Consider the following 26,180-nt stretch of genomic DNA (forward strand, 5'->3'; position numbering starts at 1 on the left):
CCTTCTATCTCTTTTTTTGGGCTCTTATTACTTGAAAAACTTGAGCAGCTTCCAGTTTAGTCATTTCCCCTTATCAGGAAATTCAGATGAAATTACATTCCTACCGGAGGCTTTTAAAAGTGTATAGGAGGCCTGTTTGCCTTTACAGGAGATTTATTTTACTGACATTTTTGTTTTCCCATCCAAGTAGTGGTCATCTGCTCATTTTGAGTGTTCACAACCCCTTCTGATTTTCACTGCAGATGTGGGTCTGTCATCTTGTCATTTTGTCATCTTGTCATTTTGTTCCCCAGTTTCCCAACCTGGTAAAGTGCAGGCTTCCACTCTGCACATTTTATTGAGTAACTACTTGACCAGCCTCCCATTACTAGGAAGGGGACCCATCAAGACCCGTATCTAAAGCTAATTTTCTAAACAAAGTGGTAGCTGCCTGCTTTTAACTATGCTCTGGAAGAGTTCACTGGATCATGATCAATACTCACAAGGTAAGCAAGCTACTGATGTTCATCACCTGTGCCTAGAGCCTCCTGCAGCTACCAGCACCTGTCTGTGCTCACTGATGACCTCTGCACCAAAACACTGGCTAGGGAGAGAAAATAAATGAGCAAAACAAAGTGGGTTGGATGGAGGAAACTGAGCATTTGTCCCAACAGTCTGATGGGGGATAGGAGGGGATGGGGGCATCACACCTGGCCAGGATGTAGAGGAGGCACAGAGCTCTCCTGGGGTACCATGCACACATCCCTCTTTGTATGGGGTATCCTCTGCTCTGATGTTTGAACCTCAGCTGCAACAGCCCACTCGTCTCTCCCTTCACCTCCTATTTCTCCCATACACCCTCAGCTTCATCCCACTGCTCAACCAGCTCAACATCCCCTCTCCCACAGATGCCAAGGCCCTGTGAGCCCCGTGGTTTCCCTCAGGGCCCTCTAGGCAGCCTTTGCTACCTGCAGGTGAAGGTCCTAGGGAGGTAACCAGGTGACACAACTCCCCATTTACAAGGTATTCAAAATTATTTTGCCTGACTGTGCAGGTCACATTCACTAGAAAATAGTAATAATATTACAAAAATCATACCAAGATTGCCACCATTTTCCCCGGCTCATAGGGGTCACAAGCAGCGTTTGTCTGAGTGCCAAGCAGCCTTGGTGCAGAGTTGCTGGAGCAGAAATAGCTGCCTGACTGCCTCCAAATCCAGCCTCAGAGCAACCTCCAGTGGCAGCGAGCAGTTCCCGCAGACAGGGCCCCGATGGCACTGCCGGGAATCCCAGCGTGCCTCTGCCACCAGAGAGAATGCTGGCCTGCATGGACACGCTGGAATGGCACATGGCCACCACCACTGCCATTAGGGAAGCAGGATAAAAATGAATGAATGAATGAATGAATGAATGAATGAATGAATGAATGAATGAATGAATGAATGAATGAATGAATGAATGAATGAATGAAAACTTAAATTGTCTGTACATCCCCATGTCTCATCTGACAGCCGAGATGCTCTACTGGCACAAACCCAAACTTGTCATCCACTTAAGACCCAATAGAAAAAGGGGCAGTTATTAGTTTAAAATTTTCTGTGAACTTTCTGCTGGTGACTGGACAAGTCACACCCTTGTTGCAATTCAAGACTTAGTGAGATACCTCAGTAAATGCAAAACTAAGCACAAACTCCAGGATCTTTGCTACGTGGAAATGGAATTAACCAAGCACGTATTTAGCACTGCCATATACAAAGCGCTTTGTTGAGTGAAGGTCTGAACCACAGTTCACCAACATTGATGAAAGATCTGAGGACTTTGGGTTAGCCTCTCCACAGAAAGCCTTTTCTGTTCATCTTTTACCACAATAGGTACACGTGCTCTTGTGAATAGAGGGCTACAGCTTTCAGTGGCAATCCACAGTGTATTTTGCCATCTCAGCCATGTCTTTTTTATTGTCTCATCTCATACACTAAGTCCTGGGAAACATAGTTTGGCTCAGCCAAACTCAACCAAGCAGAAGCCTCTACTCTGCAATGCAGGTTCACACAATAGAAGTTAGTTAGAATAAGTAAAATCAACACCACCAAAGGTAATCAACATTTTATTTATAAACATACATTTACTATAAAAGCTGTTGAGTTTTAGACAAGTTTTCCTAATTTCCAGAGGCATTTTAGAATAAATAAAATAAAGGGAAGATTAGCATAATTGGTATTCAACATTAGCCCCAGCTAGGAGAGCAATCCTTGTCCCTGAATGGACATGCAGATAAGGATGGTCCCCTTCTGGTTCACCAACCTTTGCGACATTCACTGAAAACTACAGACGTACTGCATCAATAACACTACATAGCAAGAGTAAGGAAAAAATACACCATGAAAATGGGCTTGTAAAATACAGATGGGTTATGACACCTGTTCAGGTTCTCTGAAGTAGTAATAGCCTAAATAAATTCCAAAACATCTAAAACCCATTACATATATTGTACTTGCTCAGCAATAATAAATCATTTTTTGCAACAAATACATTTACATTGCAGTTCAAATGTGTGAAAGCATTATTTTTTTTTCTGTGCTCAAAGTTCCTGATTAGAATGTATAATCTTAATGTGTTTAAACTGGAAAAAAAAAAAGGAAAAAAAAATCTTAGCCTGAATGAATGTGCCATGTAAGATTCCAGAAAGAATATAAAATCAAACATAAGAAGTTGGCAAGTATGATTTGGAAAACTGTTGGAAATTATTCTGTGCTGGTGAATAGGTGTTCATTAGGGGAAAAAATCGTCATTGTTGAGCGCTGCTTCATTTTGCTTTGAGTACAATCAACTTTGCTAAAGCATGCATAGACAAAACTATCTGATAGACACTGGGAGCAATTCCTGAGCAGCTCCAGAGACCCGGTGATGTGTCTGCAGAGTGATGCAATATCCCTCCCCCCTCTTTCATGCACTTTATCCCAACCATGCTCCTAAGCCCTTTGGGCACTTACCCCTACATGAAGGAGAAGCGGACCTGACCTCTGAGACACCAACCTCTGATACACTTGGGGACTGATTTGCACATCTAACTCTATCACGTGGGTGAAGCAGTGCTAGAGACTCATATCAAATAGATGCACAAGCATGCACAGTCTCATTTAAAAATTAGGTTCAGACATTATATATTTACATATCCTTAATGCAGCGTAGGGAGTTATACAGATGTACCACATCAGATATGAAATCTGCTTCTTGAATTTCCATGTTGCACATTCTTTGTGGGAGAATGTTTTAACAACCACAAGCAGAGAGTAAGCATCCTGGTAATCAAAACCTTTTAACAGTAAATCATGCAGGTGGTTGATCAAAATATAGGATATCACTTTTAGTTCCAAAACATTTGTCTGATTTATTTAATTTTTACTTAAAAATATTCCCCAGGTGAAGTCCAAGAAGGACTTCAGCTTGTTGGATTTATTGCATCCATAAGTCATTGCTGACTGTGTGCAACAGCTTTGCATTTTCTAAGGCACAATATTAAGGAAGTAACATGTAACTTTCCAGCAGATAGTCACAATGTCCTCCAATGACATCACATGTGTGTGTTTGATGACACGTAGTTTTGCATGGTTATGCAACTCACATGCAAGCAACTGTCTAGCATTTCAATAAATAATTGCTATCTAGAGAACAACTCAGAATTATTGCTTCCCTAATAACCACTTCATTTCTATTTACCAACACATCAAAAGATGACAGATATGCACATAGATAAAAGAAATCTCTATTCATTTAGTTTTATAGTGGTTTTAAGGCAGAAAAATATTTTTTTTCCCTCCATTTGAAGATATTTCCAGTAACTGTTTACCAAAAAGTGTTAGGATATTTTACAGTTGCAATACATTCCCTAACTTTGTCTGTATATTGTAGAATCTGCTGAACCCTCTGTTTCAATGAGCTGCTGGATCACTTTAGTAAGGAGCACATGCTTAATCAAAGAGCACAAAGGAAAACTGTCCCAAACACAGGCAAGGTAGTTTTTCTGCCTGTGGCTCCAGCCTCCTCCCTGCCCATCTTCCACACTTCTGGGTTTTGCTGACTATTTTTGGATAGTGGATGGAGGAACACAGGCTCAAGGATGTCTAATTCTCTACCCTAGGGGGTTACCCAAACCACATGTGTTTCTCTGCATGAGATTTCAACCAAGTGTAATGTTTGCAAGTGAATGAGCAGATGTCCACCCCACTCAAATCAATTGGCAAGTCACATGCCAAAGAGAAAAGCTTCACCACAGCATCAAATTCAGCTCAGAGACTTGCACCTCCGCTCGGCTGCTCTTCCCCACATCACCTTCCATCGAGTTCAATAACAACACAGGCTGCTGAACTTATTAAGAAGGATTGCTCCTGATGGGAATTTTTCCATTGTTAATGGCATGCAGTCTTTAGGTTCAATGAAGAAATCTTTATTTCAGAGAATATTAAGCTATAGTCATGAACATTACTTGAGGTACACAAACAAAAAATCCTATGACTAAAGGTGCAATAATTTATTTGTTTAACTACTACCCTCCATTGAAGGTAATATAAACAAAAAATGCTTCAGAAGTACAGGATGTATTATCAAACTAGTCTCTGTATAAAAAAAGTTATAGCTTCAGTTATAACAGAGAAGTCGTGCTGTGATGTTTAGTTTTCCAAATGCACTGATTAGATACTATCTCAAAATTACTTGTCAGCTCAAGTTGGCATATTCTATAAAGGTTCTGTAAACTTAAACTTTTTAATTGCTAGAAATATTAAAACAAAACAGCTTTATTGCATGTTTATTCTCTTATTACTTTCAAAAGAACAAGGTAACAGACTGGGTATCATAAGCATACCTGAAAGGTGGTTTTGTTTTCTTTTTATAGTACTTAGGCTTTGCCTTCCCAAACATGGTCATACATATTTTGCAAATTTCTTAAGGAAGCAAAAACCAACATATTGCATTTCAAAGGAGCAGGTGCAGCTTTTTTGTGAGTTTTTAAAAACGAGATGAGAGCCATCATGTCCATGGATTCAAGCTTTTACAAGTGATTGTCTGGAGGCAGCCGATACATATGAGAAGAAAGTTCCTTCTTGAAATTTACTAGGACTGAAAGTCGTGTCACAATGTAGTTGGCTGTCCAGCAGCTAGACAAAACAAAACCAAAACAAGTATTTGGTTACAAATTTTAACAAATATAGACTTTTCTGTACACGATCTCTACAATTCAAAAAATTGTATCTGGAGCTATATCTATTTGTGCCCTCTCTTTTCTTTCTCCTGAAAAGCTGGGATAGTAACTACTAACAAAGATTCAGCATAATTCCAGTGGAAATACATTTTCCTTGCCACGTGTCGAATGCATTCTGCATGAAGTTTTATCTTATTTTACACCCAAATACTCGTGTGTATGCTTATTTCAGGCTCTGCAGCCTTTGACTTTGACACTCATCAACCTGTGACCATTCCCTGTGTTTGACACTGAATAGAGAATTTCCTTCCTTGTGAGGTTTTGTTGTACAGAAACAACCTACTGATAAAAACCCCATCCACTTTTATCTGAAAACCAGAAATATTTTGGACCCTGGACTTCTACATAATCCTTAATGCTTTTCTAGTTGTCTTTTTTTTTATGATTTATTTTGAAACAGAATCATCCAGTTTTTTCAGATAAGCTTCTGGGAGTCAAAATATTTCATCAAGATGTCCATAAATGCCTCAAAACAATACTGACTAACCCTAGGTTAGTCAGAGACTGTCACTTCTGCACAGGTTTCAGATGCAGCCATGGGGGCAGGAAGGCACAAGCCATGCAATCAAACAACTGATTTGACATTTTGCAGCATTATTCCCAGAACTGAAAGGCAAAACACTGACATTGCGCCAGTTTATTCTTAATTTCAGGTGTGCAGTGCATCAAATTTTAGTTTAAAAATAGCAACTAGCAATATTTGCAGTTCTATCAAAAGCAGTCCCTTTGAATTGTCAACAACAGTTACTGTAGCTTAAATTCAGCTAACGGGATTTTGAGATTTTGCATGACCAGAGGACACAGCGGGAAGAGGCAATTTGTTGTAAAAATTAAAAACCCCATGCCATTATTATTCTTCAGTAGCCATACATTTTCTCAAAACCTATTTCCTCTGTCATGGACTTGGTTACCATTCTGCTGGGCATGTACAAATGCAAAACATTGTTACATGAAACACTGCACAACTCTCTAATGCATTTTCTAGTAACACTGCTGTAGAAGTTATGATGGAGTGTATAAGCTGATAATTTTTGGACCTTTATCTATCCTCAAGGGACATAGATTTTCATTTAAGCAAAAAAGACTAAGAAGAAAAGGAAATTATAACTTTTATACCTTCCTCTCTTTTTTGTGTAAAGCTGCATGTGCAAATCTGCATTTTAAGGGTCAGGACCTCATCCACAGTGAGGAAGATTTATAGCATCCAGCACAAAGGGAAAAAGCTATTTCTGAATATTTCAGGTTAAATAAATAATAAAAAGTTGATAACATTTCTTAGCAGAATTTAAGAAAAAAATTGCCAAAAACCAGTTATACAATAGCACCCTCTAGCTCTGCTGATGGAGAAGTATCTCATTCCTGAAGCACCAGAGCAAAAGTACCCATTTTTCTTCTGGCAGAGGTAGGGAGGTACCTTTCCTACTCCTGAATTTCACAGCCAGTACTTTTGAGAAAGGGCAAAGGAAATAGTAAGCAAAAAGAGCTCTAGATGTCCACTTATCAGTTGAAACTGTAGGCAGTGAATATGCCAAAAAATATTTTACAGGAAGACAATTAATCCTATTGTTTTGCATCTTACTGTTTCCACAAGATGGAAACCAGCATGATCACTGACCATCACTGGTGACATTGGGGCAAAGCTGAAATGTTCCAGTAATTTGGTATCAGGTACAGAAGTCCTGAACCTGGAAAGACATTTAGGTGACCTGTTCTAAGGCAGTGAAATCACAAAGTTTTCTTTCTGACATGCAATTGTTGGGCTCATTCTTCAAAATTTATGGCAAGAACATACCTGGGATACATTCACAGGGATTCACTATGAGTTAAGAATGTTCTTAGTATTTTACACGACCATTTTGTCCAGAAAAGGGAGGCCTAGAGATTTAAAAAATGGGAACTTCTCCAAACACGGCCCAGGATCCTAGATCAGGTAGAATTATCTACATTGTCTCATGTGATGTGAGAGATCCAAGCCTCTGGGTCATGCAAAATCTGTGCATAGTATAGGAATTCATGTTTATGCACAGAAACAACCTTTGAGTCTAATAGTGCTCAACAGAGATCCTCTGGGAAAATTTAATGGGCTTGGAAATCTTTTCTGATAAGAGAAAATCATTAAAGTGGCGTGGGAAGACTCCTCTTCCCATGGTGAAGCCACGCCTGAGTGTCAGAGCTGGACAAAGCCACCAGTTAAATCATGGCCACAGTATTCCCTGTCAGAGCTGCCAGAGCTTGGTACTCACTCCTGGATCGGATGTAGCAATCGTTGCAGTTCAGAAGGCCGTTTCTGATCCGGACATCCGTGCCACTCGCTGCATCTCCCAGCTGGCCCTTGCAAACCCCACACTGTCAGGTGAAGAACACAGAAAGTAAGAGAGACCATGCCCTGCTATTTGTCACAACTCTTCCCAAATTTTTACTTTTGTTCAAGTAGTTCTTGGAACGGTGAGAAAAATACCTGCTTAGACCCAGCCATACTCCTGGGGAACACTGCAAACCAGTGAAGAGGGTTTTTATAGAGTCAGAAGTGCTTAGGACTGGATTTCAGCAGCCTCTGCTTACACAGAAGTGAAGCCTAATTCTTATACGGGACATCAGACTTTGAGGCTGCATTCTGAGGCAGGTAAGTTGTGATGGATGAAGTTTAAAGAGGCCAGAGATTTAGTCTGGGTAAAAGTCTAAAATCAAAACGTCTTCACAAATGTTTAATATCAACTGAGCTAGAGACAATGGAAATGGATACTTTCTGATTTCTCTAGAAAACACTCAAGAACAGTCACAAAATATTTCTGATAAAAGCCAGAATACACCATTCATTCCATAGTCAAAGCTTTCCAACCATGGAGCAGATCAAAGATGGCTTTGGGACTGATCATGCTTTTGGAAGGAAAAAAAATACCACCTAAAAAACTCACAAGGTAAATAATGTTATATTTAAAAAACAATGAGCACAATAGAGAAATTATATGATGCTCCCTCCCTGTAAGTACAGAAGCTAAGTTTGCTTGCTTGATCACAGGTTTTAGTCCAGTGAACGTGTCTGACTGCAAAATAACACATTTTTATTTTGCAGTCAGACACATGAATTGGACTAAAATTGTGTTACTTCCACTTATATAGTTGTGTTATTTCCACTTCTTTACAAACATGCTCAGACATAACAACCATGTAAATTCCCATGTCCTCTCAGTTTCACATCTACTCTCTACTTGCTCTGTGCATGACTTGAGGTTTTTCTTAATAAAGCAAGAACCATACCCTGAAGCACTGATATGGAAATAAAGACCGAGTGTTTCAATAATCATGGCAGCTCCTTTTCCAAGAGGGAGACCACAGGTAGAACAAAGCTTCTTCCCACTGACAGACCTAGGAGGCAAACATGGCTGTAAGAACACTGCAACTGAGAGATAAATATGGCTTTAAAAGCACTGCAACTGATGCTAAAATGAAGTCAAATATTTAGATAGGTTTATCAAGAGGGACAGAATGGGAGGAAGGAGCACTGGAGGAGTTTACATAAATACACATTGACCCTTCAGCCACGTTACTGAACCCACCTGTGCATCTGCCTTCCAGATAAGCAAGTAAAGGGCTTAAAATGCTTCAATGCACAGCAATTCAGATACAGTTCCCTGCCAGTCTGCTGTGCTAGATCAAGGGAGATGCAAGCCTCTAACAGAGGCCTGGGTGACAGGGAATCATGCCTGTGGATTCACAGAATCATTCGTGTTGGAAGGGACCTTAAAGATTATGTAGTTCCAACCCCTCAGCCAAAGGCAGAGAACCTTCCACTAGACCAGGTTATTTAGAGCCCTTTCCAACCTGGCCTTTAACACCTTTAGGGATGGGGAGTCCACAGTCTATCTGGGCAATCTGCCTCAGTGCCTCACCACCTTTATAGTAAAGGTTATTTAGGCCTAGTCAATGCCACAGCAATTTACACAAATTATCTGAGTCAGACTCTCTGCCTGGAAATATTTCAATTTGTTTACAAATGGACTTGCTCACTGCAAGTCAGAAAACAGGGATGCTATTCTTGCACCCAGTCAAGCTGGTGAAGCCAATAGTGACAGCATAACTACAGTAGCACAGACCAGGCACTGGCTGGCTCATTTCAGACTGTGCTGCTGCAGCCACCTAATACTATAACTAGTCAGAGAAAACCTGAAATTGGATCTCCACCTGCAATCCAGAAAATACTTCAACTTGCACCTTCAGCAGTCCTGAAGGACTGTCTAGACCTCTCTCCTAAATCTGCTGTTGGATGACAGGTGGGTGAAGGTTCAGAGCCCAGGAATAACTGGTGCCCTTTTTCATAATGGTTTTAATGGCAGTGCAGGTACCCACTTTGTGGATCTCATACTCTTCACTTCTCTCTTGCCTGTCAGCCTGCCAGAACTGATGCTTGGCCTAGTGAGATGAATCTGAGACCAAAAGGGATCCCCTGTCATTCTGTGTCACCAATGCTTTTTTCAGCCAGGGCTGAAACCAGGAGAAACTGTGTGATACTTCATGAGTTTTGAAAAGACAGTTTGATGAAATCCTACTCAGATAAGCGAGTTTGCAATCTCTTGCTATGAGGTTTTGATGCAGCAACACAATAAGCCACCAAAAGAGACAGATCTGGACTACAGCATGACAAAAGAGCCATTTAGGAAAAAAAAAAAAAAGGAGACACAGAGAGACAGAAACAGCAGAAAAACTCATCACAATTAGAAAATTGCCCTTGCTTCCAACTATTGAGCCCACCAGGTACATGGGAAGGACAGACTTATACCCTCTTGTTGGTTCATTATCATTATTCCTTTTAGAATAACTTCACTGTGTTTTTTTTTTCCTCCCCTCCTACAGCCTTAACCCCTCTGCCTCTACGTTATTTCTGAGTTCACCTTTGTTTTTACTTCTTCTCCACTATCAGAGTTACTACAAGAGCAACTTAAAGTCTTGGATCTTGGGAAATTTTTAAGAGCTTTCCAATGTTTTAGTGGGAAAATGAATTATATCCCATCTATTGTTTACAAAACTAAGATTTATTTCAGGAAAAGATCATGCAAAAGATTCTCACATCAGAATATAGCTACTTCATACTTAATAATATGATGTAGCTATCACAACTAGCAACCTGTAGCAAGGAAAGGATCTGCAATCCCACCAAAACTGCAGCTACAGTTAGAAAAACATAATAAATTGTTAATGTAAAAAATTCCCAATAATTTCACATCAACACAAGTGATATCAGAAGGAGGGCTTTGCTGTGAAAAGTGAAGAACAATGTAATTCAAAAAGAAAGAAACTTTCTGTGTTCTGTGTTATATTAATTTACCCTATATAATAAGCAAACTGATTTTAATATATCAGTGATTTAATCAGGCTACATGTATTTAGAGTTGGTACACATAACTCACTGAAAAATTAACAGATTGCTTTGAGAGAATCAAATATCTAGGAGATTAGCATAATTGTGGGCAAACTAAAATTCAGCAAAAAAGCAAAATGTGTTTCTAGTTTGGAAATGAAAGGAGAAAATTATTTTTAAATCAGTAAGTGCCAATGTCTAGAACAGATCTTACTCCTGAGCATGTGACTATTCACAATGAAGATATTCCTTGGCTTAAGTGCTCTGAGCTCAAACTTTGACTGAGGTTTATACTGTCCCATTTCAATTTTATTGAAACTTCAATGATCAAGCAGAGTTCTAGAGCTTCTCTCTGAACTGTGTTATTTGAAAATGTAACAGTACCACTGAAGCTGGCAAAAAATATGGGAGAGGGAGCTACATGTTTATCCCATGGACAGCTATGAATTGCAACACTTAGCAGACTTAATAGCGCATCCACATAATGTGATTTTCACTCTGGCAGTTCACCAGCAACTACAAGATGTGTCTTGTCTGCAAAATTCCTTATTGACTTGTACCTGTTGGGTGAGTGACTGAGAGCAGCAGGAGAGCAGGGAGATGATGGCCCAGATCGGAAGTTCTCATGATAGCCTGCCCTAAAATACAGCAGAGAAGATGCATTACTACAGCTGAACAACAAATAAAACCAGGTTTTTTGTGGAGAAACTCCAGTTAGTGAATTTCAGGATTTTTGGTTCTGAGTCTGCTCGCTGCTGCACAGTCAGGTAACTCACACAGTAATCAGCCACATGGAGACTCCTGCCCACCCCACCAATCCATCATAGCTCCCACCATGATGAAGGAGGGTTAAGCCAAGTCACACCACACCACACTCTCTGTTGGCTCTTTACTGAGTAAAAAGGAAGCTACCAACATGGAAAGGTAGTTTCATCAGTTAATGGTTATTTGGTATCTATGCTACTCTGAAAGATCTTGGTGATCAAAACCATGGTTTTTGTTATCAGAAATCATAGGACTGATCCAAACTGTAACTGCTTAAAATGGTTTATAGATTAAATAACAATTTTCTCAAACATACACACAAGCAGTTTATAATGAGGAATAGGTAATCAAACCTCAATCTACATTAGTTTTGACTGGATACAACCTTAATAGAGGTAACAGGTTCTGCAGAAGACTGTGTTCATATATATGCTAATGAAAACAGATGTTCCTTTCTCGTTGCATAGCTTCTTTTTGTAAATACTAGGCAGACCGATTCCTTATTTACCAAAAGAACTGGTGTTACCATTCAGTAAGGCTTACTCTAAAACCACAAGCAAAGCAGCAAGAAAAAAGACTTCACCAAAATTTACAGCAGAAGGCAAATACTACTTTATCTGAATCTTCTTTTAAAAGGCATAATCTTTAAAGTACTAGAAAGTAGCAATCAATATGTGTTTGGAAGATGGGGAATGAAGCTCCTGGATACCATCTTCAAAGAGGCAGATATAACCTGACATTCCCACCCTCATATTTAGCTACTTATTAGCTATAAATGTTTGTCTCAGGCAAGTAAAACAAATTAAGCACATGAAAAGTCATGCAGATATGTGCTGAAAGAGCTAAGGGGAAAGAAGAGAGAGGCATGTAGGGGGTGTGTTCCCTCCTGAAATGAGTAACTGTGGTGCCTGTAATGAGAAATCAAGTAGATAAATGTTAGCAGTCTCTGTGGGAAAGCCAGACATGAAGGGCGTCTTCACACTGCAGGTCTCATCAAACCCAACCAACAAAGGATGCTGAGCAGGAGTATAAAGGAGAACAGAGCAAGTAGGACTTCTCAATCTCTTCAATAACCTTTATGTTCTCACCTCCTTGCTTCCCCTGCAGAGCTTGGTTGCTGTCCCACAGTCTGGCCCAGGAATGGTCTCTGCCGAACGTCCTCCGCACACTGTGGAGATCGCTTTGTCAGCAACTGCTGATTCCAGGAGACATCTACAGCCAGAGGTGGGGAAAACTCAGCATTTGAGGCAAAAGGCTTTTGTCAGTATTTATAAACCATCATGGATTGTGGGCACACAACAAAGGAGGGAGATGTACTGCTCCTTAAAACAAACTTCTCAGAAACACCCACAAAGTCAGAGACAGGTTTTGCTACATCAGAAGACCTCAATGGAACATCATTCCTCAGCATTACCCTCACATACACATGATCTACCCTGCTGCTGAATGTATATCTGAAGGGAAAAGGGCAGGGTCAAACAGCCATCCACAAAGAACACTTGGGAAAATAAGGTATTGTTGTAATGGAGGAAGCACCAGAGACGCTGAAGCTTCCATGGTGCTGGAGGATCCAAACTTCTCAACAGCAGGAGTTAAGGGGATGGTGGTACAGTCACTGCTCTCCATAAACCTACTGACGAACAGTAATTCCTTTGTAATTTTCTCCTGTGTTTCACATGGCTCAGTGACAGTAACAGCCTCACAGCAAAAAGCAATGACCTGTGAGATGCCCAGGCAGGCAGCCATCCTATCCTTGAGAAGCACTGCATTACCTGGACCCTGCAAGATGAATTTTGTGGCTCACAGCTGGAGAGAAGCCTTACCCTGCTGTGTGCCAGCCATCTGGTTTAGAGAATGAAAACTTTGCTGGGGCCTATGAAAGGCCTGTTACCTGTTTATTTAAGGGTTTAAGGAGGGAGCGAGGATGGATGCTTTAAGAGGCAAGAAAGGAGCTGTCAGAATACTTGCAGAGGACCAAATTGTTGAAAAGAACCCAGGAAAACCCTTAAGCAGGGTTATTAGCAGATGTTTAAAATTGTCAAACCTGTTAAGTTTGCTTAATCACTACTACAAATCCCCAAGACTGTATTGCTGGATAATATATATTCTGCTTGCTTTCTTTCTTTGTGCAACTTTTATCAAAGCAGTAAGAATACAATAAAACTGAGACAAGGAAGCCTACTAAGTTTAATAGGCTGAATTTTCATTTGGAGCAAGTAATAACACTGAAAACTTCTCAATCCATAGACACTTAATTTTTAGAATAATGAATTTTTATGCTGAACTGAAAACAGAAATCTAAAACTTGATTTCAGATTTGCATTCACTTGCTGTCTTTAGTCCTACTTATTTACTTTCCACTGTTCACTTGAATTAGATAGATAATGATGCTAAGTTCATGAATTTGCTTTTTTTTTTAGGGTGACCCTCATGACAGCAATGCTTTGGGGAAATTCTTTCCTTCAAAACCATCAATACTTATGGGAGCTAAAAAAATAAATTAACTTTAAATGTCATTAGACATTGCTAATGACAAAATTGAGGCAAGTGTTGCTTTAGGCTTGGCTTGAAAAGGTTACATATCACATGTAGTGATTTTGACTGGACTGAAATGGAAATCAAGAATCTAATTACCTATAAAAACACAAAGTAAGTGTTGGAAATATGCTCTCTGTATCAAGATAAATCCTATATGTTGTAGGCATGTAAGATTATGTAAAAGATGGAAGATAACCTTTTTAAGTGATACTGTGAACGTGCAGGCCTATAAACGAGATACCTGCTGTCATCTCTGATGAAAACAAGAGGAGATTAAATTTCACCTTAACATATTTATCTTTGCTAACTTAAAATAAAATTTTAGTCTGAGACATTCCAGTTTTGAAGATATATCTATACTGTCAATTTCCAAAATTCTTTGAGTTAGGTTCCTGCTTGACTTCTATCTGGAGAAGAACACATGCATAGGAAGAGTCTTACTCTCATCCTGAGTCAGAGGCAGGTTCAGTCTGGCAGGTGAGCTGCGCTCCATCCCCAGCATGTGGTGCTCCTGTTCACTTCCTCCTTTCAGGATACCAGTCCCTGGGTATCCTGAGAGCACCTTATTTCCACTGCAATAAAAATAAGTCACATTGTACAAACAAAGCCAGAGAAATGTCACCTAGAACATAATGGCTAAATCAGACTTTTGAATATCAGTCTGTTTTTTACAAAAAAGATTTTTGTTCTGTCAATTTTGCAATGACAAAGCAATGAAAAAACTTTGATGAATTAACAAGTTTGTCTCCAAATAGTCCAAATCTTACTGCTTACCTCAAACTGCCACTTAGATGAGCTGAAGATCATTTTGGATTTGTAGAAAAGAGCTTCTTTGACAGAAAAAAAGCTTTAATCCATGTTCTCTATACACTGCTTAGCATCATCAGATGCTTCTTCTCTTTTGTGAAACCTGTTAATTAGCAGCTGAGCAAAGTCCAGGACTTCAAACACCACCTGGCAAGATTGGGTATGGCATTTCTGAAATAGCCAGGCAACTTCACACAGGTTCTGAGTGAAAACAGCTACTGCTCCTTTAGTCTTTCAGATGGCTTGTGAAATGTGCACACAGACAGTGCAGTGATGCACACAGATGTCTGAGCTGTCTAAGGTCTGATCTGGTTGCTGTGACAGCCTCTTGACAAAGCCATACAAGAAAAAGACAACACTTCTGATATGCACAACTAGCACTGTGCACTGCCACACGTGCATTGGTCTGTGGGGCCAGTGAATACTGATCAGGATGTATTGCATGGAGGCCACCAAGTGCTGATGCTCCAGCATCAATTGCAGGGCACGTGTGATATCCCAGAAGCCAACAGAACACAAAGCTCCACAGGGTTAGAAATGCTTAGGGTTAATACATACCTCCTCTTTTCTTGCCAGAGTTCACTTTCCTTGCTTTTCAGAGGTGACATAGTGTCCTGCTCCCAGAGCAGCTTTTTCTGCTTTGGAATTTCTTTTTGCTTGCCTTCCACTGGACAGCTGTTTAAATCAGTTGAGTTCTAGAAGACAGATGAAGAAGGAACAAGGAGCCCCCCTTGAATTTGTCATTGGAGCACACATGGGAAAAGTACAGGCTGCTCCTAGAAACATTGTGTTGACACACCTTATTATCAAAAAGAACATCTCACATTTATATAGTAGAGCCACTTGACCGTGATAAGGCTCACTTTGCATTTAATTAAGACTTTGGCTGAAACAACAACAGGTTGGACTAAACTGAGCATGAAATAATTTAGGTACCAATTATGGTGCTAAGGATGGCAAATCAAAACTTCCCATTACATAATCTTTGGCAGAAATCCTTGAATTATTTTGAGAGTCTAGACAGTCTCCCATTGGACTTGTGAGGACTTTGTGAATGACCTCAGCTTGTTGTCACTGCCTAGGAACAAAGCATTACTCACATGCACTGGGCATCCTCAGAGGCAGCACTAGTACTACTTCCAAAGTGCTACAGGAGTGGTTCATACCTGACTTGTGGAGCTTGAAGAAGCAATGGCATGAGATCCTTTGCTTCTGGGTGCAGGCAGTGCCCTGACTGTGGCATAAGCAGCTCCACCAAGGAAGTTACTGCTACACAGTCATGTGGAAAATTGGCCATGGCTGAGGCCTTTGCACAGGGATGAGTGAGAACAGGGGGGCAGGAAGAGTGAGAGGAGAATCAATTGATACAGTACTCCTAATCCTGAAATTCAATGGAAAAAGGCAGATGACTGGGTCTAGTGCCTTAGGCAAGAGGAAATTACATCTGTGAATCCCAAATTTACTTGACTGTGATTTCATCTCTGCAAACACTAACTTAATCAGATGCTAGATGCATTAAATTAAACATTTTTTGCTGCATGAGTGAAAACAAACAAACATAGAGAGTAAACATTCCTCTATTTGTTTCGCTGCTTTCTAGGAGGGATGATGGGAGAGAAAAGGAGGAAAACTGGGGAGGTAGGATTCAGTCTCATCTGAGATATATATAAAGCACTATTTTACACTCAAGATTTTGTATTCAGGGAAACCACTTAAGATTTTGTTGGCTTTAGATAATTAAAATTCCACAGCACTGTTTAAGGGACAGAGCATCTGCAGACAGAAAGTATCATTCTCTACTCTAGTTAAAAATGGGCTGATAGTTTGCTTGGGAATACAGTTATTCAGTGAAAATCTGTAAGCTACAGCACTGAGCACCAGTTAGAGATGGGAGCCAGGGAATACCCTTACTCTTACTGCTCCCAGACTTTGATGGCTTTTAACAAAGGATTAAACTTTGAACTAAAGATGGATTACTCTTCAGTGCCTTACTACTCCATGAGAAACTCACCACTGTCTTGTTTCCTTCAGTGGTAGAGGAAGAAGAGGAGAGGAGCTCAGCAGAATTTGAAGAAACAATGAATGGAACTACAGTATCCTCAATTATCTTTCGTTCCTGAAGAAAGAGGATCAGGAGAGAGTGGGGGTTAAAAATACAGAATGTAAACTGTGAGCTTATGAAACACATAAGAAAAATAAGATTTGGCTATGTACAAAATTCAGATGGCTAGATAAGGACTTGTGGTACCAAGAATAATGGTAACACCTCAATTTTTAATTTGCTTTGAGGTTTTGCACTTCCATTCCTTTTACCACTGAGATGGAATTTCCAAAACAGGAAAGAATATTTCACTTGCATGGAACTACTGTTTTGCAGAGCACAAGTATATTAAGTTTTATATAAAAGACCACAAGTATGTCTCTCAAGCACAGATGAGAAACCATCCATTTACATAATGCATAGACAAACTTATAAACCTTTTCCAGTTTCCTTCAATAATGACCTACATACAACAGAAGAAAACCATTATCTTCTAGATTGTTAATATTCCACAACTGCAACCTTTGGATATCTCCTGTGGATTTGTTTGGTTTTTTTTTTTAAGGACAGTTACAAAATTCCTCCATGATCAAACCCAAGGCAGACAACAATTTCACCTGGAGTTTCACCAAGTCTAGGCACCAAGTATATGCCAAAATACACAGGGCTCTGGCCCTGCAGGGAAGTCTGAGCGTGCCCAGACACAGCTGTACTGACTCACCCAGACTTGCACAGCAATTAGACACCTCCACCTATGCAGAGGTGCTGAGGATACCTGTCCAAATATTTAAATATTTTTCCTCAACATCTATGGCAGTGTTTAAGAGAAACAATCCTCCTCAGAATTCAGCCTTGAAGAGGATTTTCATTAATTAATCTAGGTATGGGATGATTTTTTTTGTTGTTTTTGCAACCTCCTCCTTTGAGCCTTATACCTCCTCATAGTATCTACGCTCCTCCTCTTCAACTTCTCTCTGGGCCTTTTCCCATTCCTCTTTCAGCTTGTACTGCTCCTTCTGATACTTCTCCTGTACATGATACAAATGCAGGTAAATTCAGAGCACTCAGTATTAAGAGCAAATTCTGTAGTATCCCCACAGTAAAAATGAATTTGCTAAGAGTAGTTTAATCAGAAATAGGATTAAATAAAAGGATAAAAGGATATTAAGGATAAAAGGATAAAAATTGGAAACATCCATGGGTGTCAAAAAAAAAAGTTTCTTTTTCACTTTGCCCATTTTTTTCTAGGACTTACATTTAACACCTTCAAACTTCAAGGACCTTTTGACACATTAGAAGTAGTTTAATTTCTTAGAATTCTAAAAACCTTTGGTTGGAAATTAAGTTTATGCTCAAAAATATTAATAATTTCTTGTTCATCTTACTGTATTAAGTTTCAAAAATGTTTCACAGACCCCTGAAACACTGAGACAATGGTTGTATAAAAAACTTCAGCAAAGTAGCATATAAATAAGCAGGTTTTGCAGACACCAGTACTAATTTAAGAGATATGCCATTAACTCTAATTTAAGAGATATGCCAATACAATTTAATGAATGATGAATAACTATGCAAGTTTAAGAGATAAAGAGTGTGCAAAGCTTTGAAGAGAAAAAGATTATAATTAGCTAAATAGCTTATTTTCTTCCTTGAAGGCATGATTTCTTAAGAATTGTTTTCACAGAGTTTTGCGCAAAAAATTATCTCAAAGAGGTGTTTAAAATTGTTTGCCAGAGCTGGTTTGAATATGGAGAGGAATGGTGACTTCCACTTCTCTCTTACACCAGTTCCAACATCTGTTCATACTGGTAACCACATCTGCCTAATTCAGAAAATAAGCATTTACTATTGAGAGTGTACCCCCATGTGCCAGAAAAATTATTATGAGAATTTTACACTATTTTAAGAGGTGCAAAATTAGATGATCTCAAGAAATCATAGAGATACACAAGGCCTACTTAAAGGATTATAAGACCCCATTTTATTATTCTCCCTCCTAGGACAGTTTGCTCTTCTGTTACATGCAACAAAGATGTGATTTCTTTGGGATCAAAGCTAGTCACAGTTTCAAAAGACACTCCTGACTGACTGGGAGATTCAGGTTCTCATGTCCACTGCATTTCTTCCCACTAGGACACAAACCTAGAACTTTTAGAGTTTACTGTACCACTAGGCAAATCTAATGGCTGTTTTGAAGATATTTCCCTCTCTTACAAAACCCCCTCAAACTCAAGTCCTTTCATGTCCAAATTTAGCTTGGTATTTTCCAAGAAGAACCTGTGAACAAAGCAGAATCCTATGAAAAGTTATTAAGACCATAATTTTAAAGAAGAGTTAAAGAAGAGGCATCAGGGTTAGGATATTGTAAGTCTTGACAAAAAGGCTCCAAATAATTACAAGTTTTGCAGTCTATGTTCAGCATAATTTAAATATAATTGAGGACCAACACATTCAGTTTAACTGTGCACTGGATTGCAGGACCAAGTCCTTTTGGTCTTTCCATGAAGTGGGTAAGAGAGACATGAGAGTGCCTAAACCACATGGAACGTTTGTGTGTGTGTGTGTGTGTGTGTGTGTGTGTGTGCTCATTTATCACTCAACTGCCACAGAATTTGCTCAAGCATCCACAGAGGATGTGGAAAACACAAAATGCTCAACTTTTGTCCAAAGGGACAATTCAACAGCTGAACCACACAGTGGAAGACACACAGTTTCTTCCCTACCTGAAGCAAGCGTTCTTGCTCATGCTGCCACCTTTCCTGGCGCTTGCGCTCTTCTTCTGGATCCCAGGACCAAAAATTGAAACGCTTACATGAAGGAAAACCAAGCTATTAGACTGTGACACTGCACTTCACATGGCTACCAGAGAAAACTGCACTGGGCCTGATTAAACCCTGCCAACGATGTGACAATGGGAAATTGGGAACTAGATAAGGGTTCTCTTAGTTAGCAGACAATATTCTTAGCTTCAGTGACACTTGAGATTGCCCATTAGTAGCACATGATAAAAGAATTATTTGGTTTGCAAAGAAAGTCTTGGGAAACTTCAACTGAAGGGGGGAAAAAGGTCTTAAAGAAAGCTCTAAGTATCACTGAACAGAGTCACCTCCAGGGACTCAAATTTAAAGAACATATATATTTTGCTTCTCTATAATCTTCTTTACAACATAAAAAGCAATTTTAGGTTGCAAAAAATATTCTCTCTCATTTTATGTGTGCCAGCACAACAGCCTATAGCCTTGCTTTGAATTTTTATTCATAATTTAATAAATCCTCAGGCTTCACTAATGATCCTATCACATGATAGGCTTAAAATCTTTATAATCAAGGGCAACTTTAGATACTTCCTGGCATATCCCTTTCCACTACAAGTAGTATTTGAATCTCATAGGAAGAGATTATTTCTATTTCTATATGACAAATAGAATGTGAAATACTGTATACTTCAGAGTAGCATTTTTGGTGTGTTGGGTTTTTTTGTTTCATTGAGGAAACAGCAGAATTGTGAAGTCCTTTCATTTCTATGCATTAAAATACAATGGATAATTTAGAATTACATCTTATTTAGAGATTCTGAAGCTTTACTGGCTCCAGCAACCAAATACTGTATAGCTAGCTCCAGATAAGAGAAGAATGCATGAATTCCAGATTCAGACAATGCCTTGATTTGGGTTGTACTTTTCTTCTTACATGTCCATGAGAAAAAGTTCTCATTCTGATTTAGGGATGTTACAAGAGAGTTTGCATAAAAAAATAATTTCTGCTAAACACAAATCACTAAACCAAATAATAACGCAAAAAAGGTACTCACATTTGATTTATCACCAGTATCAGAATCAGCTATTAAAAAAAAACAGAACAAGGAAAGATTAAATTTAGCATAGCAAAATTTCCTCAGCCTGTGAATAAATCTACATTATATCTGTATGTTAGTTTCCTATTTACTCCCACAACCAAATGCAAGGACTAATTGCAAGCAAATAAATCAGAAAACCAGATTATACCCATCACCAACAAAACTACTTTTTATCTGGGTTTAAAGGAGCACAATAACTAATATCAGGTTCTACTCTACCACTAGCTAATGCCATCTACTTCTGGACACAGATGTTAGCAGTGTTCAGACACTGAGTCTTACCTACCTTGATCTACTTTTCCCTTCATGATTCAGTGCAAGGAAGGAAAAAGTACAGCAATGCTAAAAGGATGGAACTACACTACTCAAGAGCCACAGTTACGAAGAGAACCATTGCCATTTTCTATCCAAATGTCTTTGAAAATTAGACTGATTAAAAGAAATTAAGACAAAGATATTTATAGGCAAGGGATTTCTTTTGGGTGCCTGAAACCAGAGCATCGCAACAATGTGCAACCCAACAGCTCTTTGTCAACTGTGCAGCAGGGATAGATATTTTCTACGAAAGCAAGAGGTAGAACAAGTGATGATGAGCTTTCAGCCCAGCCCCGTGTCTGAAGACACCTGTGGCTGGAGTACAGAAGGGCTGGAGCTGCTCCCAGCGCCGCGTTTACCTGACTGCGAGAAAAACTGCGAGCGCCGCCAGTGGTTGCGGACCCTAAGCGGAACCAGGGCCCCGCGGGGCAGCTCTGCAGGCGAGGGCACGGAGACAAAACAGAAACAGCGTGGTGAAAAGGTGAGGACAGACTCTCAGACCTGAGCCACCTTGGCCACGAGAGGGATTTGTCTACAGTTGCCTTGGTCCACGGCAGCTACTTTACCATGGACCTGAAGATCACACGGACTGTGGGTATTTAAATACGACTTTTGCAACACGGCACCTGAACTCACGTGAGAGCTCAAGCACACTGACGCAAGGGCAGCACCCTTTTGAGCCTTTGCATGGCGCTTGCATTCATTCCTATTGCGGATACAGGTTTTAATGCATTTTGTGAGCCTTCCAGAGCTCTATATGCTGTGAACACTAGAGTGCAGCCAAGTGTTTCAGCACCAGTCAGAAAACTGACAAGGCAAGAGACCTACAACCTTTTATGTGCTATTTGGTTTGATTTGCTTACATAAAATGATATTGGTCTCAAAGTCTGCTTGGGTAGTACTTACCCACTAGAAACATGTGAGAATTCCATTCCTTTTCAGACAATCATAGAGTGGTTTGGGTTGGAATGAATTTAAAGATCATCTAGTTTCAATTCCCCCTGTTATGGGCTGGGACAGTTTCCACTGGATCAGATTGCTCAAAGCTTCATCCAGACTAGCTTTGAAGGCTTCCAGGGATGGGGCATCTACAACTTCTCTGTGCAACTCATCATAAAGAATTTCTTCCTAATATCTAATCTAAATCTACCCTCTTTCAGGTTAAAGTTTTTATTCCTTGTCCTATCATTACATGGCTTTGCAAAAAGTCCCTCTTCAGTTTTTTCAAAGTGAATCACCTTCAGTAGTTTTAACCTTGAAAACATTAGGCTAATCAATATATTACCTATAGATTAACAATCTAGGAAGTTCTTATGGGGAAAAAACCTCAGTTGATTTTTCTCTTTTTCTTCCACAATACCTACACATATGCATATTTAAAATAAATATAAAATCAAACTACTAAACATTATCAGTCTTAAGCAAAACTTTGTTATGAAGGCAAGGAAAAAGGTTCTGCATTGCAAGAACTTGTGTTGGGCAGTGGTCAAATTCAAGGATGTAGTCAGATATGTGTGTTTTTCATCTATGAAGAGGGGTTCCACAAGAGCAGCTGAGTGCAAAATTTATCTCCATAAAATTTTATTGTGAGATAAAGCCAATTGTTAAGTCATTATCATCTGTGAGCAGCAATATGTAATACTCATTGACATAATACAGCCTTTAGTGCTAGGCCAGGTAAATGCAAGATAGAGATCTCCCTCTGCTGTGTCAAATTTCTGCTGTTGTATTTAAGAGGAATAGCCAGAAGAATCCTTTTCATCACAGAAGCCACACTACCAATATCAGTCAATGAAAGTAGAAAATTACTGTTTTAGCTCCAAAACCAAAACAGGGTAGTTTCCAAGTCATGGATTAGGCACCTCTCCCTGAACACCACATGCCCATATTCAGCTGCTGTCTGGCTGAGTTTTCCAAATGCTTTTTGCTCACCTTGTAGACCAGAGTTATGGAGAGTAACTTGGCTGGTTTCAGGTAGTTTCTTTAAAAATGGCAGCACTAGACTCCCCTTTTCTTCCAGGGCTTTTGCTTTAGTCACCTGTTCAGACATTTGGGAGCAGAAAACAGCATTAAAAAAGCAACAGGTTCAATCAAAGGTCAGCTTAAACCCTTTCTACTTATTTTCTGAAACAACATTATCAAAGATGAAGCCTCTATCCCCAGAATGACAACAGGGAGTTGCAGTATTGAAGTCCTGTAAGTAACTGGTAGCTGTTTCCTATTGATATTCCCACTGCCCTGCACATCAGTCCTCTAACACCATCTGACTAACCAATACCTAACTTACCTGAAAGAGCACTTTGGTCACAGCTGCTTGCTACCTCTGCCACCACGGGCACCTGTTCAGCGCTTCAAGAGGACTAAGAGGATAAGCTCCACTGTCTGCACCACCTGGATACTCTGCCCTCCCAACAGGTGGGGAAGTGGGGTTTGTAAGTTAAGTTCTCATTTCCAGTCCCATCAGTTAACAGGTTCAAACACTACAAGCAGACACTGGAGTTCCTTTTGAGGGGGAACTCTGATGACCACATGATTTGGCAGCTGAAACCATCCGTCACGGTCATGTTTTGAATAAACTTGTGAAGTGACATTTTATGGAGAAAAATACCAATTTGCACAAGAAGCATTTCTGTGTAAGATATTTTTCTTTCTTTTTTCTTTTTTTTTCCACTCCCTCTTTTTCTTGCCTGTACATACCTCCTGCGTAGGAGGGAGCTCTGCTTCCTTCTGTTGCTCTATTTCAGCTTTCTTCACATCTTTCTTGCTTGAAGCAGTTTCCTCTGAAGAGACAGGACTGGGAAGAAATTCTAGTCTCTTCACAACAGGGCTGGAACAAGCTGCAGTTGACTTGAATTGCTTTTGATCTAAACCAAATCCACACACACAAGAGATAATGTTGCAAGGTTAAGATACTTTTTCAAATAAAACATGCCTATTTCTTACAATCCAGTTTCTTACTGGATGTACTGTGAGACCATTTACTGGATGTTTTGAAAAAATAAACTTTTTTCTTAAACACGGGAAAAATTAATCCCTCAGAGAAGACAAGACTGAAAGAATGAAATTCACCTATCAAAATTTATGTGCTTACCCTTGACTTGGGCATCATGGGATACCCTTCATGGTCAACAAAAACAGAAAGTCCTTGGGAAAGAGTCACACAAACTTTTATTTCAGGCACTCCTCTGGTTGAGATGAGCTGTAACCCACAATGGGCCTACTGAGCTAAGATTTCTTGACTGAAGTTATGTGATGAATCCTACCCTAAGATGTTACAGAGATAAGTAGCTGTATGACATGGTGTCACTGTCAGCACTGAGGATATTTCAGCTTGCCTATTTTCACTAAACCTACCACTTCCACTGACAATCAGTTAACCATCAGACAACAATCAAACTGCTAACAACAATAACTGCTAAGTTATTCCTTGGACTGGAATAACTTAATTGTCATCTAATTCTTAAAGAAACCCAGCAAGTTGATGCTGGTTTCCTGGAGAAGAGCCTAGAAGCCCACAGGTGTACAGCTGTGACAGGGGAACTGCTGAGAGCTGATACCACCACTGGAAGCAGAGTAGCCACCAGCACCTCAGGCACTGAAAAAGCACCCAGACATCTCTCCAACCTCCTCAAGGAGAAACTTCAGATCCTGTCCCCTTTCCAACCACAGCAGCACTGGCAGCTTCTGAATACCTCTTTGACAGGCTGGGAGAGTAAGCTAAGAAAGAGATGCAGCTCACAACTCCACTCAGAACATGGACACAGCAGAGACAAGAGCTGCTGCTGCCAAGGCAGATGCACCCTCCTCTGGAGCTGTTCCCCCACCATTAGAGGCAGAGGGGCCACAGCATGGAAGTGGTTGGCTTGTACTGAACAGCAGAGGAGGTTGGTTACAAGAAGTTCACACAGTTTGGACCCCATCCATTCCTCCAAAGCAGACATTAATGAAAACTCCATGTTACTTTATCATTTTGATTTTTGCAATGCTATGTCAGTTTTCCTTCAGACAATATTAAAATTTGCTGTCAGTACTTAAGGTTTAGCATTTCTGACAGCTGGGGAGCTGATGGCTTTGTGATTTGTAGACAGCACCAGCTCATCACTGTTGACTTTTAGAGGAGAATTTGGTCATTTCATTACAAGATTGCACCTTCTACATTACCTGCCAGATGCAATTCAAATTTGTTAAACGATGTACTTTGGCATCTAGGAGCCAAAGTAATTAAGGCAGCTAATGAGCCCTTGCTAACAGCCCATGTGCTTCTAATCTTTGGGGAATGGTACCTCACTGATGTTTGAGGGCAAAGCTCAATTGTTTAAGTCACATTTATCCCCAACAAATAGGAGCATTATTTTTACATACCAAGTGCAGCCAAAGATGTCATTTAAACACCTACTTGACATAGTACTTTTTACTTACCCATACCAATCTACACTTTAATAGACATATTTAAAAAAAATTACCAACAAAAAAATACCATGAACTTAGTATAATAGAATACAACAAATAAAGTGCCTACTCAAAGACAATATTTTACACTTTTGAGGAAAACAGCTTAAAATTCTACCAGCAAATTCCTTTCCTCAGATTAGGAATCATGCATAAAGGCTTTAAGGCAGAAAATTAGAGGTCTGCACAATACTGCCCATTTAAAGCCCCTATGGGGACTGAAGTGCCCCTTCTTACTCTTTCTCTCCATTCCTTAATGTCTTGGGGGAAAAAAATGTGTCTAACAGAAACTATTACTGACTGGTATCTTCTGCCCTTGTTGCTTTCTGGTTACAGCATGCTGTGGCACTGGCTTTTCAGGTGCACAGATGGCCAAGTGGACAACTCAGGTGTATAACTTCAACCACAGAATGCCAGAACAGCCCAGGCTGGAAAGGACCTCAACAGACCATCTAGTCCCAGCTTTTGTGGGAAAGGGAGCCTAGAGGAGATTTCTTAGCACCCTGTTCAGCTGCACCTGAAAAAAACCTCCTGTCACAGGGGCTCTAACACATCCCTTGGGAGGCTGCTACAGTGAATGACTGTTCTGACAGCATACAATTTCATTTTGTGTCAAGACTACTGACATTTGCAGCATTTTCTAATGAGCCCTGTTGGTGCTGCTGGTGATCCTCCTAGCAGATTCCTGCCAAAAGGTGGGCTTCAACCTGGGCCCATAAGTGAGGAAGGGCAAGGGCAAGGTGAGGGCAGCAGCACATCCACCTGGGGACAGGGGTGAGGACAGCAGCACACCCACCTGGGGACAGGGGTGAGGACAG

At 40.0% G+C, this 26,180-nt stretch overlaps 1 protein-coding gene across 1 annotated transcript in view; it reads right to left on the reverse strand.

The window, feature by feature from the left end:
- Positions 1-2,066: 2,066 nt before the first annotated feature.
- Positions 2,067-26,180, reverse strand: part of LIMCH1 (LIM and calponin homology domains 1) — a 175,268-nt gene continuing 151,154 nt past the window's right edge. Inside the window, 15 exon segments of the mRNA XM_036381640.1 lie at positions 2,067-5,131; positions 7,479-7,581; positions 8,494-8,507; positions 8,510-8,601; positions 11,152-11,229; positions 12,445-12,568; positions 14,336-14,466; positions 15,260-15,396; positions 16,713-16,817; positions 17,678-17,770; positions 19,466-19,549; positions 20,554-20,582; positions 21,273-21,347; positions 22,846-22,951; positions 23,611-23,777. Coding sequence (XP_036237533.1) covers positions 5,106-5,131; positions 7,479-7,581; positions 8,494-8,507; positions 8,510-8,601; positions 11,152-11,229; positions 12,445-12,568; positions 14,336-14,466; positions 15,260-15,396; positions 16,713-16,817; positions 17,678-17,770; positions 19,466-19,549; positions 20,554-20,582; positions 21,273-21,347; positions 22,846-22,951; positions 23,611-23,777 — 1,364 coding nt within the window. The 3' untranslated portion in view covers positions 2,067-5,105.

This window comes from Molothrus ater, chromosome 4 (genome assembly GCF_012460135.2).
Source record: "Molothrus ater isolate BHLD 08-10-18 breed brown headed cowbird chromosome 4, BPBGC_Mater_1.1, whole genome shotgun sequence".
Classification (NCBI taxonomy): domain Eukaryota; kingdom Metazoa; phylum Chordata; class Aves; order Passeriformes; family Icteridae; genus Molothrus; species Molothrus ater.